The 15210-nt window shown below is 33.2% G+C and overlaps 1 protein-coding gene across 3 annotated transcripts in view; it reads left to right on the forward strand.

Annotated features, from left to right (window-relative positions):
- The window catches only part of Pja2 (praja ring finger ubiquitin ligase 2), a 67512-nt gene that overhangs the window by 37555 nt on the left and 14747 nt on the right, over positions 1-15210 (forward strand). For all 3 annotated transcript variants that reach the window (XM_063245472.1, XM_003479302.5, XM_063245473.1), the window contains 2 exons: positions 3625-3810; positions 11826-12011. In XM_063245472.1, the coding sequence (XP_063101542.1) occupies positions 3625-3810; positions 11826-12011 (372 nt within the window). The remainder of the gene's footprint in view (positions 1-3624; positions 3811-11825; positions 12012-15210) is intronic.

Raw genomic sequence — 15210 nt, forward strand, 5'->3', positions numbered from 1 at the left:
TAATTGCCTAAGTCTACATCAGTAGTAAGAATCTAATCAAATCTTTCAGATTATAAGATAGCTCTTATCAATACAGTGTTTTACCACCAGAAGTAAGAAAATGTTAGCTGTGGGTGCCATATTCACATATCGTTAAGTGTAGGACTTTGTTTCTTCAGTAAAGAAATTGCTTATGGTTCATTTTTGCTTAATCTTAATCTAGTTGCATGGGCGCCTCTAATTAACCCTTTAAGCTACAAATTAGTGTTTGAAACTGTCATAGATATTAATGTTCACAATGAGGTACAAATTGTTCGTATACTAATTTCTGTCACTCGTATAAGAATGCAAAATGATTTCTGGGACATAATTGAGAGTATTCATTGGTGGCCTTTTTCATACAAACCGTAGAGAACCAAATGGTCTCTCCTTAAATTCACGTAGTTATACAGTCTTTAGTAGCTTCTGAGAGCTTATAAGCACTTCACTCGCTACTCAGGCTCCTTGGAAACTACCGATAAATTGCTAAACTATGATTTTACACTTATATAAAAAGGAAAATTCCATAGACCAATTGTATTTAGTTGAGTTTATTTGAGCAAAACAAAGCAGAAATAATTCCTGAGTCAGCAGCTCCCAGACAGAATCATGGTCTGAGAAATTCTGCCATTCATGAGATCAGACAGCATTTAGGAAGATGAAGATGGTGGCATAAAAAAAGTTTTAATTGGCTCCAGCTTAGTCCATCAGATGATCAATCATAGTTTAGTTAATTGTCTCTTGCAGCCAATCAAAGCTCACTATGCTTAAAATACATACAGTACTGTACTGATTTGCTTTGTTGAGCACAAGTTCAACTTCCCAGTTCAAATCTATGGCCTCCAAAGATTTTACAAGAAATGAGGTGTGAAGGTGTGATCTAGTCCTGAAATAGGAAAAAAAGATGCATTGTGAGGTCCTTAGTGTTGAGAGGATTAGTTATGGAAAGTAGCATCTCTAGTATGCATAGCAATTTAACACACAGACAAGTGTTGTTATTTACTGAGAATCTTAAAATGTACCTAGTACTTCACACTTGAGCTTAAAAGATACTGCTTATGAGTTACCAAGTATTTTGAGTAAAAAAAAAAATGTTGAAATTATTCGCTAACAGACATCAGTGGTTCTGTTATTTTCCAGGGACTCTAAGTGATGTATATTAACTCATTCATCCCTCAGGTAAGCCTAATAACCGTTTGGATAGTATTATTATATTCAGCTGATAAATGAGGCTAGCAAGAGACAGAGAGGTTTTCACACATAGTAGGTGTGAATTCAGCTGAGGCACACTAACTCCAGAATGTGTGTTCTTACCTATTGTACCTTAGGATACAGAGTTAATATGCAATTGTAATAAAAAGTATGAAGGTGCTAAGCACATGTTTTAAATTTATGAGATCCTGCTTTAGGAAAAATGGCTGCTTTAAAAGTTTGTAGGGTAATACTCTGAACAAAATACATTTAGTATAAATTGAAATGGATGATACTCTTAAGTGCATTATTTAAAGTGAGCTCAGGTGTTAGGAAGACAGACAAATAATTGACTATATAAGTCTAGCTTTGGAGGAAAGAACTTAAACTAGCAATTTTAGTAGAATGGACAAAAAGAAATTAGGATAAAATCCTTATGCCAAAAAAATGCAAAGTGAGAAAAGACCTGAACATGTGGAATTAGGGAAGAATCAAGGATAGGTGATTTCCCAAATGGAAGATTGGTAACACCATAGCAGATAGAAAATTGGAGGAAAGGGCTCATCTGATGGTTATTTTATAATAAAAATAGGACTTTTGAAAGGAGGATGAAAATTTAAGTGTTCAATGGGAAATTCATCAGGAAAATTTTTAAAGAAATATAATAATAGTTTAGGCATGGCTAACCCAGTGACAAAATAAAAGATTAATATAAAAAGTAACTATTTGTAGTTCACAATTTAAGAAAAAGGCAGTAGGACCAGATTTAATTCAAACACTATAGTCTGCCAGTCCTTGACATAGGCTTCTTAAAATATATTATTGATCATAGACATTCTTTTTGTATTGGCTTTTACATGTATTCCATCATTTATTTCATGAATCTGGAAAAAGAAGTTTTTGCATGTTATTTTCCTGAACAGGGTCAAACTGTGAATTAAATGTTAAGCGCCTGCCTTGCAAGCAGGCAGTCGTGAGTTCGATCCCTGGTACCGATAAAAATGAAAAAGACCAAAAAAAAAAAAAGGGCCCTCTGTGTAAGTTATCACAAATTTTATAAATATGTTACTCTGATTGTTAAGGACATATCAGATTTGGAGTTGGTTTGACTTTGCAAGGCTTTGTAGTGATGGAAACGTTTAATAAATGCCTTTAAACTATTTCCTGTGTTAGATTTTGATCCTTAGGTAAGTCTGGAAATGATTTACTTGATCTTAGATTATTCTTTGAGTCATTGAAAAAATGTCTAGTTTTGTGCCGTACATGCAATTTTGGCTCATACCCAACTGGAAGAAAACATTTTAGTGGCTGCATCTCCTATCTAGTAGGTTTCTGCCCTACTGTTCCTTATTTACTGGAAATTGGGAGTTGGTTTTATTTTATTGCTTTTAATCAAGGTCTTAGAGCTGAGATTAGTGCTTTGTTATAGTGTCTTGATCTCTTGATTTATCTTTCTGTAAAAGGAACCTAGATATTTATAACATGTCATCATCAAAGAAATGTGTAACTTTCTGCCACTTATCATTTCTTTCCCAAAATACAAACTCAAATTTACTATTTTTGATTGTCCAAAAGTTAAGTGGAAAATGGAAATTTTTAAGGGGATTCTTGTCCAGGATATTGGAAAGCACACTTAAGACTCATATTCAGTATTGATCAGTAATACTTTAGCCTTCCAAGTATAATGACTGAGTCTTTAAAACTTGAGTAAACTGTAACCAAATTAGCCAAAATTAAATGAATCAGAAGTTCTCTTCCAAAGTTCTTTTATTAATCCTGTTTATAGTACTGTCTGTTTCCTTACAGCATTTCCTTATTCTTTATTTTTCATTGAACTGAAATTTATTTTATTATAGTTTTACCTAAAGATTTCAGTAAAGATTTTTCAGTGGTCCTTTTTATAGATTTGAATATTCTTCCTGTTAAAAGTGTGTGCATGTGTGTATGTCCGTGCATATGTATATAAAAGAAGAAGGAAACAGTTCAGCTTTTACTACCTGGTAATACTGGAAATTTTTCCACAGAATATACATCATTGTCACTATATAATTAGTTATTTGTCAAGTCAGTTGTGCAATAAATCTGTTATGCCATTTATGATTAGTAAATTGTGTTTAAATTTTTATTTAGAAATGTCAAATCAGTATCTAGGTACCACGGAAAATGTATTTCAGTGAAAGAAAAAATAAAATGATAGACTTCATAGCTTGCTGAGTCTCATGTTCATTTGAGTTACATTCTGCATAATATTTGTTTCTGTATATTTTAATATCAAAAGATTAAAATAGTACTCGACTAAACATATGTGGCATTGGTAGTCCCCACTCTACCATGATGCCTTGTCTGTACTTCTAAAAGATTAAAAATAACTGAACATATAAATATAGCTTGTTTTACTTCTGTTCTCATTTATAGTTCAGAATGTAGTGACGGGGAGTGGTCTGCTTCTTTGCCTCATCGATTTTCTGGTTCAGAAAAAGATCAGTCCTCAAGTGATGAAAGCTGGGAGACTCTGCCAGGAAAAGATGAGAATGAACCTGAGCTGCAGAGTGATAGCAGTGGCCCCGAAGAAGAAAACCAAGAATTATCTCTGCAGGAAGGGTATGTTTAACAGTGAGATTTATTTTTATCTGTATCGTATAAGAGTAGTATGTATGCATAACATAACAGTGCTTGGTATACCCGGTTAACTGCATATGTAAGCCTCATGTGAGATCAGTAGGCTGTACTGATATTTTTATGCCACCTTTGATATTTTTAAAGGAATAATTAAAATATTAGCTATTTTATTATCATCTTTGGAGTTGTAACATTGCTTTTTGTAATGCTTTCATTTTGCTTTGTAGACACAATTTGGGCATTTAAAAAATCATTTGTTTATATTAGGAATGAGTAAACTACGGTTGCCATTACTTTCTATCTATACACACACACATTTTGGATAAAATTAAAATTTTACTTTACAAACTGTGTGTGTGTGTGTGTGTGTGTGTGTGTGTGTGTGTGTATGCGCCAAGGAGAATGTGTATCATTCTTAAGAGGGAAATCATTCACAGAAATAGAAACACTAAGGTGCAGAAATTAAATTTTGAATATTCTACCTAGTATACCAGATGGTATCTCTAGAACATCAGTGAACGATGGTTAACATCCTTGACTGTGCTAAATTTTAATTGGGATGTTTCCAGTCTGAGGGTTGTTCAATTTATATTATGAAAAATGATACAAAAACATTTTTTTTCTTTGTGTGCCAGTGTTTGTTGGGGCTTCTCAGCTGTTTGTAGTATGAAAGTAGTCATAGACAATAGATGAAATTGGTACAGTTGTGTTCCAACAAAATATTTACAGAAATGGTGACAAGCTGAAAATAACCTGTGGCCCATGGTTTGCAACCCTTGTTCTATTATTTCTATTGTGGAGAGTGATTCTGGCTTTTAGGTTGATTATATATAATACACAAATTCTTTTTAAAATAACACTAAACATATATCCACCTTTTATTATTTTATGGCTTCTAGCAAGAATGTTTGCTTCATTTATTAAAGTCTTTTTCAGCATTAATGGAAGTGATTCTAATGATTTTTCACTTTTGGCTGATTATGAGGAATTATTCTGTTATTAGATTTGCTAATATTCAGCTACCTTGCTTTTTGAAATAAACCTGGGCGTGGCGTATAGGCATGATTTAATATTAGGGTTTTTTTTGCAGTTAATTTATATAGGACTTTATTGGGATCCTTGATAGGGCATTGTCTGTAGATTTTTAGTATCAGTTTGATACTTTCTTTGCTTTAAAAAAGTATGCTTTTTTGTATCTTCTTCATCTGTTTAAATAGCTTATTTTTTCCTTTGAAGGTTAGTATTGTGAAACTGGGTTTGGTGAAGAATATCTTTTTATTAGCACATATTTGGTAATATAAAATAATGAGGTTTGTGTTGTTATATTGATACAGGCTTGTAATATATTTTTATTATTTACATCCTCATTATCCTTCTCTCTCTTACTTCTCTCTCCCCCTCATCTCATTCCCCATCTCTGAAAGTCATCTTTTCTTTATTTTATTTGCCTTAGATTGCTCAAATTAGAGAAAACATTGCAATGTTTAGCTGACTCTGGCTAATTCTGCTTAAAGTGTTCTCCAGTTCCATTCTTGTTCCTGGGAAAATTTGATACATTTTCCTTTGTCTTATGACAAGTGGTTGGTTCTTTTAGTCTCTCATGAGGTTTGTTTTGGTAAGTTATGTTTTCAGGTTTGTTTTGGTAAGTTTTTTTTTTCTCTTAGGGAAAGATACTCATTCTGGATAAATTAAAATTTGTGCTTTTCAAACTGTATGGATTTCTAGCTAGAGATTAATTCTGTAAGGAAAGCTAAAACTGTATTTGCTGCAAACACATACAAATACAGAAGAAAAGATTTATGATTATCAATTTTGTAAAATGAGTACTCATAAAGGCAGCATTTTAGGAGTCCACAGTCAAAATATTTACTCAAGCTGTTGGGAATTTTGACGCAGTCTTTTTCACCATAACTTGTTATTTTACATCAGCAGTATTTATCTTTAGTATTACATCCGTAACTCATCACAGTTTTCCTTTAAAGGATATTATACCATCTCCAGTACTGTATAAGAAATACTATTTCCATTTTCCTGTTCCCATCTTTGTGCTCCTGGTATCATGAAACCTGTTTTATTGCGTATTTTTGTAAACTGCATGGTACATTGTTACGAACTCTAGTTATACAATAATATTTTAGTAAGATTTGATTGATAAAAGCACTGAGTATTTGTATACATAAAAAGAAGAAAATCTACATAGAAGAGAGAGATAGTAAACAATATACAAACACTATAAATCACAGGCTGTGGTGTCTATTGTGAAGGGAATAAAGTAGTAATGTGATAAAAGGTAACTATTGAGAAAGTGATTAATTAGAGTAGTAAAGGAGGATGGCTCAGGAAGTAACTTTTTTTCCAGGTTTTTTTGGTTTGGTTTTGGTTGTTTTTGTTTGTTTGACATAAGATCTTACTGTATAGTTTACACTGTCCACTGTGTAGCCCAGGCTGGCCTCAAAGTTGCAGTGATCTTCCTGCTTCAACTCCACAGTGCTGGAATTACAGGAGTGCGCCACCAAGCCCAGCTAACTTATTTTTTTTAAGTTAGTATATGTCTTTAATAGATAATAATTTCATTTGTTTTGGGGAATTGGTATGCCTATATGTAATCTTCAACAATTAAGGAAATGACTTTTAAGCTGAGATTAGAAATGTAAGAATAGTTAAAGAAGAGCTTTGAAGGCAAAGGGAAAGCTAAAAGCAGAACTATTGAAAAGGAAAGGGTTTCATGAAAGTGATGAGACTGAAGCATAGATGATACTGACAGAGTCCTAGAAAAATAAATTTTACCAAAACTTAGAAAAAAGTCTGAATCATCTTACAAATATTACAAGTATGGAAGTAATTATTTAAAATCTTTACATGATGAAACTAGCTGATCTAGATGTTTTTTGACCTGTTATTCTAAACTGTACTTTTAAGGATCACATCATTTCATTGTTAACATATATTCTCCCAAAGAAAAGAAAAAAGAACTCCCCCCTCCCTCCCAGCTCATTCTGTAAGGCCTGTGTAGTTCTGTTACCAAAAGTGTATGCCAAGAAAATTAGTAAGCCTTTTTCATTCATTAAAATAAGTATTAAAGTTTTAAAGAAAATTATTGGAAATCTGAATTTTAAAAATAATATATTTTTTAAAAGATTAAAAAAAAACCAGTGAGTTTATTTCAGAACTGCAAGGGTAATTTGAGTCTAATTATTTTTGACTATAATAGCAGAATATAGAAAAAAATCCATTATTACAGACTAGAGGCACCGGAAAAAACCAGTAATACAAAGCACCTATATGTATTACTGTGTTTGTTTGACATAAGATATACATATAGGTAATACATACCTATATCATAAAAACTCAGAAGCTAGGACTAGAGTGGTATTTCTTTGACCAACGATATTTCCAACAGTAGAAAATACTCTCAGTAAGGAAGCATTAAAATTTTTTCTCTCCTTCAATTTAAATTGTAAATTAAGAAAGGAATGCTTAGTGGCACACTGTCTTTATATGATCATTGTAGTAGAGGTCTTAAGCATGGCATACTGGGAAAATAATAAAAGTCAAAAAAATAAAAGGGGAGAAGCTGGCTGGGCCTAGTGATGCACACCTGTTGTCTCAGCACTGGAGGCACTAAGGCAGGAAGAGCACCACAAATTCAAGGCCAAGAGCACCACCAATTCAAGTAGGATACATACTGATTTTGAGGACAGCGTGAACTACATAGTAAGACCCGGTCTCAAAAAAACAAACTATATTTATACAGACAGTGTGTGTATGAGAGAGAAATGTATACATAGTTATTTCAGGAAAAGAAAAACCTGTATAAATATTTTAATATTAAATTTATTCAAATATCATGAGATTAATACTTGAGTAACCTTTGGTGTCTATAATTGCAAGAAGTACTCAAAGTGGTGGCCATTAGCTTCCAGACATTTGTTAGTAGGGTGAACTGATGCTTGGGGAGCCTTCATCATTGAGACTGCTGCATGTGCATTTCTCAGTTTCTTCTGTAAGGGCTGACAGTGTAGTGGGGTTTCTGTGATATACGATGTTCTCTAGGGTCCCCTACGAGGGTAATACCATCTGTTGAAAAAACATACTGTTTTTCTTCTCCTAAAGTGTGTACATTTTTTGGTGGAATATATATATGGAAGACTAGCCATTTGCTTTAAATATATTTGAAGGATTTTTGAGACATTTATATGTAATAATCATACATTCCCATGGTGATATTTTACTTGCGGTTAGCTACACTAATGAAAGGCACTTTTGACCCTGTTCAGACTCATAAAGATCCTGTTAACTCATAAAGAACAGTTGTTTATTTGGCTCCTAGTATTAGAGGCTGGGAAGTCCAAGGGCATTGGCATCTGGAGAGGACTTGCACGCTACATCAGAGAGTGGCAGTGAACGTCATAGCCAGGTAGCACAAGCATGCTAGCTAAGGTCTCTTGTTACAGTCACCATTAACATTGTGTAGGCCTTAGCTTGATTTTGTCTCCTCCTGATTGCCTCCCAAGAGCTCACCTTCCAACCATTGTCAAATGAACTTTTGGTTGAGGTACCAAAACTTGAATTTTGGGGACACGTTCACATCATTCCAGGATCCCTGCTATTCTGTAGGAACAACACTTCCTCCCCACTGGTGCCCTTTTCTCTCCAGCTCATCCCCTCTGCAGCTCATTACAGTGACAGTGCTGTTGCTGCTTCTCCCCTGAAGACCTCTCCGTGTCCCCTCTCTATCCTTCAGTCTTGCTCATCCTATTTGCCATGAGGCCATGCAGAAAGCATAGTGAAATGAGAGAATATGAAATAGGCATATGAATACACACTTCTTTCTTGAAGTAGTTAGGCCTTTCTTTTTAATTAAATTTATTTTTAACATACATAAAAATAAAAGTGACACATATTAATATGGTGCTATGTGATATTTTGATAAATTTATATGTTGTAAAATGCTTAAATTGGGTTAAACACATCTGCCTCCTCAGCACCATTTCTTTATGGTGGAAATAATCAAGATCCTTTTACCCTTTTGAAATATACAGTACATAATTATTTATGCTCACCTTGCTGTACAGTAGCACAACTTTTCTGTTACTTGGTTTGTATTAATCTAGCATGTCCCATCCCTTCCCAGCAATCTTTTATTTTTTTTCAAGGGCAAAACTCTTTTTTTAAATCCTGCTCTCAAGCCACCTGTGGCCTGGCACAATACTACTCTTCTAGCTTCCTAAATGTTTGGTTAAATAGTAAGAAATTGTACTGTAACTAACATGTTAGTAGCATATACTATATCCCACTTTTCTGTTTCTACAGTGTTAGAATGAACCATTAAAGACAGAACCAAAAATGTAAGCAAAATGTGTAGCCATGAATTGTTTGTATAGTTATTAATAGCATGTTACAAATTATTTAGATTTAGAATTATTTCTTATTTTGGTTTTGTTGAATTTAAAGAACTTGTAAATTAATACTTATTTCTTATACTGAATTATTTTTACCACTAAATTTGAATTTTACATATCTGAAGCACAGAGTAACTAAATCATTCATTGTGTTATTTCTAATAGGAAAAAAAAAGAAGAATGTCACGGATATGTTGTTGTTGTTGTTGGGAATACATTGGAAATAACAAATTATTCCAAAGACTTTACCAGGCGTGGTCATTGACTTGTTTTTTGATACCTGTTTTTCAAGCATTTATTACTAATATATGCAACATGTGGCTAAAGAATGGCCATTATGTCTGAAGCAGTGCTAGGGAGAGCGAGGCTGCAGTGATGAGTCACAGCCCTGGGAACCCCAATCTGAGTTCCCAAGTGCACGGAGGAAGCAGGGAATCACCACACGCGTTACAGCAAGTGTGACTGGTGCTGTTAAGGGGTGAAATAAGTGCATAGAATTTGTAAATTTGATCTTACAATTTTTTTCCGTTTGGGTTTAATTTTGCATTGTAGCTAATTATGTTGTGCATCTCTTTATATATTACATATTAAAACTTCAACAGAATAAACAGAATTTTGCTATGTTCATTTCTTTGATTTTATTAGACTGGCCATACTAAATGCCTAGTCTTAAAAAGTTGTTATTATGCAGTATTAGTTTGCAATTGGAAATTACTTAAGCATTAATGGGTTTAGATATATAGAGATCCAGTTTGAATGTACAGTGTTTAAAATTCATTATTCCTTGTGGATATATCTACCTCTCCTTTGTGCACACCAGTTCCGCAGTTACCTATCTGGAGTGGCTTCTGGGACTCTGTTGACCTTAGAGTCTGTTTATCCTCAAGCCTCTTAAATAAAATAGTATAGTATTTGCATACGCACCGTATGTATTTTCCTATATAGTTTAATCTGTAGATTATTTATAATTCCTCATAATGTAAATGCTGTATAAGTAGTTATTACATTTATCATTAAGAGAATAATGACAAGGAAAAAAATGTGTACATGCTCAGTACAGTGGGTTTTTTCCTAGTGTTTTTAATACAAGTTTGGTTGAACTCTTAGGTATAGAGCCTAAAGGTACAGAGGGCCAGTTGTATGATGTTCTTTGCTCTTCAAAGTTAAATTTGAAACAAGTACAATAGAATTCTAATTAGAGCTTCTCTTAAAGCTGAAATATATAAATTGTTATATAATTGTATCTCGACTAGAGCCAAAATTGAATTTCACCATGATTTTGCTCTAATATTAACTTTCTATTGTATTGTAAAAGGTATATAAATTCTTAGGTCTTCAAGTTGATAATTTAAGAAGCCTAATTTTACCTGTCTTACCATAATGCTAAATTACAGTTTTACTCATATTTCTGTCTCTCTCCAGACCAGGGATTTAGCTCAGTGGTATGAGCACATGCCTGGCGAGTGTGAGGTCATGAGTTCGACCACCAGTACTCAAAAAAAAAAAATTCTCTCAATTTAAAGATGGTGTCCAGAATTTTAGTTCTTTGGCTATTTTCTTTGAAGTATATACTGTGAAGTTTACCAATTATTCTATGGCTCAGGGTTTATTGATGTGTTTGGAGTGCCAGAATAATACGACATTTTTGCAAAACTTTGTCTCATGATTATCCTAGTATTTGTATTATTTTAATGATTGTGGTGTTGGTTTGCACATACACTTGTATTCCAGAAAAGTACAGCAAACTTATAAAACAGCAAATAGTGACATAGGGGTTTAACTTCCCTCCCAATATAATTTATTGATGTCTTTTACTCCTATTTCAAATACTTCGTTTATCTTTTTAATTTTTTGATCTGTATTACTGATTTGTCTCTTTCTGTTTCTGTGAACTTGATATTCTAGTGTAATAGAATGATGGTAAACAAATAAAATGTTAAATAAAATTAAATTATATCATTTAAATAAACAGAGTGATATGATAAACCCGTAACTGATAAGGTAGGCCTGTCTGAGATGTCATGTAAGTGACCCTGAATATCAAGAAGGGAGTAACTGTAAAAATCTCATAAATAAAAAACAGTTTTTTTCAGATATGGAAATGCCCCAAAGTAGAAATAATCTCCATGTATTTTGAGAGGAGGCAGAAGAGTTGGGAGCATAATAGATGGGGACAAGAGTGATAAGGGTTGATGCTGGAGAAGTGAGCTGAAGCTGGAACACAGCTCATGTGGGATTCATAGCTAGTTTGAGGAATTGAAGTTTTATTTAATTCAGAAGAAGGGTTTAAAAACACTAACAGTCTAAGATGGGTTTCTTTTATTTTTGTCCTCCAAACCAAAGGAAATAAAGGAGCATAGACAATTATGTAAATCGGATGAATATGTGTCTGCATAAGAACTACTCCTATGCACATAGAATCCTATAACAAATTTGCTGCCTTTTAAAATAATTTTGCAGTTAAGGCAATCATGAAAGAACCATTAATTTAGTACTCAAAGAATATAGAGTCTAATTGCACTAAATAGAATTCTTTAAAAAATAATGTTATGGTGTGATTTAAAATATTTTTCATCCTTTAAATATTTTTGGTAGGGAGCAGACATCCTTGGAAGAGGGAGAGATTCCTTGGCTGCAGTACAGTGAAGTCAATGAAAGCAGCAGTGATGAGGGAAATGAGCCCGCCAATGAATTTGCACAGCCAGAAGCTTTCATGTTGGACGGTAACAACAACCTCGAGGATGACTCCAGTGTGAGTGAAGACTTGGATGTGGATTGGAGGTGCGTAATGCAGTGTTCTTAGCATCCCCAAGTGCTCATTGAGCAGAATTGTTTCATGATTCTAAGTTACACAAATTAAATCTGATAGATAAGAGGTGTCCTGATGTCCCTGTTAGTCTTTTTCAATGTTAACATTCTATACTTTCTACATGGACTCTTTTCTTCTAACCAGAGTCTCTTTGACTTTTGTATCTCTTGACACTTAACTTTATATATTTTGGAGGACTTTTTTTTTCTGACTTTTGATGTTGTTTTATGTACTCTTTTTTTGTTTGTTTGTTTTATGTACTCTTTAACCCTTGACATGCTTTTTGAAAAACAGTTTCTGAACAGATACTAACTTATTTAAAAATCTGTGATTGAATCAGAATTTAACAATGAAATTTTCCTTCTCTGTATGTAAAATATGAAAAACAAAGGTATATTTTCTGAAGATGTAAAAAATACTAAATTTACTTTATGTTGACAGAATGCTGCACTAACTAAAAGTGTATATAAGTGAAGTTTACTACAGTAACGTTACTTTTTATGATGATACAATGCTCAAAATTTAGCTGGCTGTTTTATCAGGTTGGGCGTATCTTTCAAGTGTGCAGTAATTTGTTGGAAGCAACTAAATTTTGAAATTTAGAAAAGATTCTTTTTGCTTGCTTTTTGTTAATTTTTCTAGGGAAAAATAGTTTGTTATATTTATCTGTTTTCTTCTCTGCACAAACACAGTTTAAGAATTTATCTTGTCATCCAGTTAAATTCCATTACAGAAAATTAAAATTTGAGTATTTTTTTCCCAGTATCTCTGTATGTTTCTAAAACTTGTTTCAAGGACTTCCTTTGTGTTGTTTCTCTTTCTGTGTGTATTAGATACTTTTTGACATTGTTCAGATTTTTCTAGACGGGAAACTCAACATCTCAAGATCCTTCTTACTTTTCCTGTTCTTGTTCCCAGAGAGGCACGAGTGTGGGTGTTGGGTAGGGAGCATGGTTGCAGAGCAGACTTACTTTGCGGCAGATGAAGTAGGGTAGAAGAAGCTGTGCAGTTTGTGAGTCCCTCATAAACAGTCTTGTTCTCTAGAACGTACTTTCTGGCTTTCCAAATGTTCTGAAGAATAAGTGATTTTGCCTTGTCTAAGCCTTATTAACCGTGAAGCTTCTTGTCTTCTCATGTCTTCCCATTAACTTCTTATTGTACTTTTTAATTCTGGCTCCATTTTGCACAATAATTCCTCCAAGTGTGCAGTAGATGAGTATTAAGTATTATTTGTCAGTGTTTAGAGGTTATTTGAATTTTGTGCTTGCTTTGGCAGCACATGTAGAGATGATTCGTGTTTCATATCATGGTCTTTTTTCTGTTGCACATTTTCAACATTTTAAAAATAACTTCACAGCTTCCTCATGGAGATGGCTCCATTCCATGGCTTCCTAAGACTTAATGGATTATTTATCCTTTGAAATAATGCAGAGAACCATTTCCCCAATTAAACTTTTTCTGTACTTCTATTTATTCCTTTAGGACAAAAGAGATAATATTACTGAGGTGTATGGTATTTTTCAAGATTTGTTATAAATTTCCAAATAACTTTGGAAATAGTGGTCCCACAGAAAAATATGAAGGAATAATATATTTTTATTGAATATAATTTTAACTTGTTAGGAAAATTTTATTGCAAGTTCTAATTCACTGATGATCTGTCTGGATATGACTTGTGTTAAAGCTTTAGAGACATTATTGATAGTCCCAAAATTTATAGAGCTTCAAATTCAAAGTAGTTTATTTTAAATATGGAAATCATTTTAACAGTGATTTCTAAAGCAAAATTGTTGAAGCTTGCTCTTTTGAATATATCAATACTGTACTTCGGTATTTGCTTGTGTGGTACTGTGTTCATGTACCTAGCAGTGGTAAAGGTAAAGGTCCATAAAGTAAAGTAATCATTTCCTGTTCCTGTTAAAATAGCATGTCATTTTAACAATTCAAAAGAAAAACCAATGGCAGGCAGTAGCAGTTCTTGTTTATAAAGTGAGACTTTGGCATTACTTTGGTGTATAAGTGAGCCTTTTGGTTGCTTTAGTTTTTAGAGAAAGAGTCCTCTAGCATTCACTTGAAAGGTTTTCCTCAGAGAGAAAGTAGACATAATAGACAGAAAACCCATTTAAAAAGTAAAAGTATTAGTAGGAATGTTCCTTCCCGTAAGTTTTATACTTTAGCTTCCCACACTGCCACTTGCCTCCTTAAAAATAGTGTATCATCTGCATGGATGTAATATTTGTTCTATTCCCACTCAAATATTTACAGTGAAACTGTCTCTGGCAAGTACCTGTGTATATCTTTTCACTTAATTTTTTTATACATAAAAGAGACAGTGACAATTAAATAATAGTTTTCAGGTGAACTCCAAGTCATTTAACTAGCTGATTCTGGGACTCTTCCTCTTTACATCACGTCTTAGTAGAAGGTGTTGAAATATCACAAGAATGGGTAGATTCAGTTATTTTCGCTGTTAGTGTTAATTCTAAAATCTGTGATTGTATGAGAATGTTCCTTTATGCCATGTAATGTTTGTTGGTTTACAAATCTACTAAGTATAATATACTTGTAATCATTTCTGAGTCTCTTTTTTGCACTTTATTTGTAATTTTAATGATATACATGGGTTAATATTAGCATTTTTTTGAGCAAGTTTGTGTGAGTGTGGATGTTTCTGATAAGATGGAATCAACAGATACTCACCTTTAAACAAGATAAGTTTTAGAGATCTTGGATTTATAGATTATGGGACTACATTTGCTAAAAGTGCTTCATAGTTAGATCAAGAGCTGCAGGAAGAGTTTGGAAATAGGTAAACATTGAAGATTTACCTGTGAAGTGGGTAATTGAAGAAACGAAATTGAGTATAATTTTCAAGGGAGCAAGATCAAAAGAGGGCATGGAAATACATATGTTTTCCAAATTTTCAAGTATTTAGTATTTCCAGGACTAGAGAAAAAGGAGAAATCTGTGTGACTAAAGGTAAAAAAGGAGATTCATATTGACAGTGAAATGGATTGGGGAGGGGGGGCTTATTGTCCTTTGGGGGAAAAAATAAACGAATGAAATAATTTTCAATCTGTATAATATTGGAAGAGGTCCAATTCTTAGTGGAGTTCAGGAAGAGATATTAATTAGAAAAGCTTAAGAAAATATAGTATTTTTAAACCTACA

Source organism: Cavia porcellus, unplaced genomic scaffold (assembly GCF_034190915.1).
Source record: "Cavia porcellus strain 051 isolate PalLab524CR breed Dunkin Hartley unplaced genomic scaffold, mCavPor4.1 scaffold_2, whole genome shotgun sequence".
NCBI lineage: Eukaryota > Metazoa > Chordata > Mammalia > Rodentia > Caviidae > Cavia > Cavia porcellus.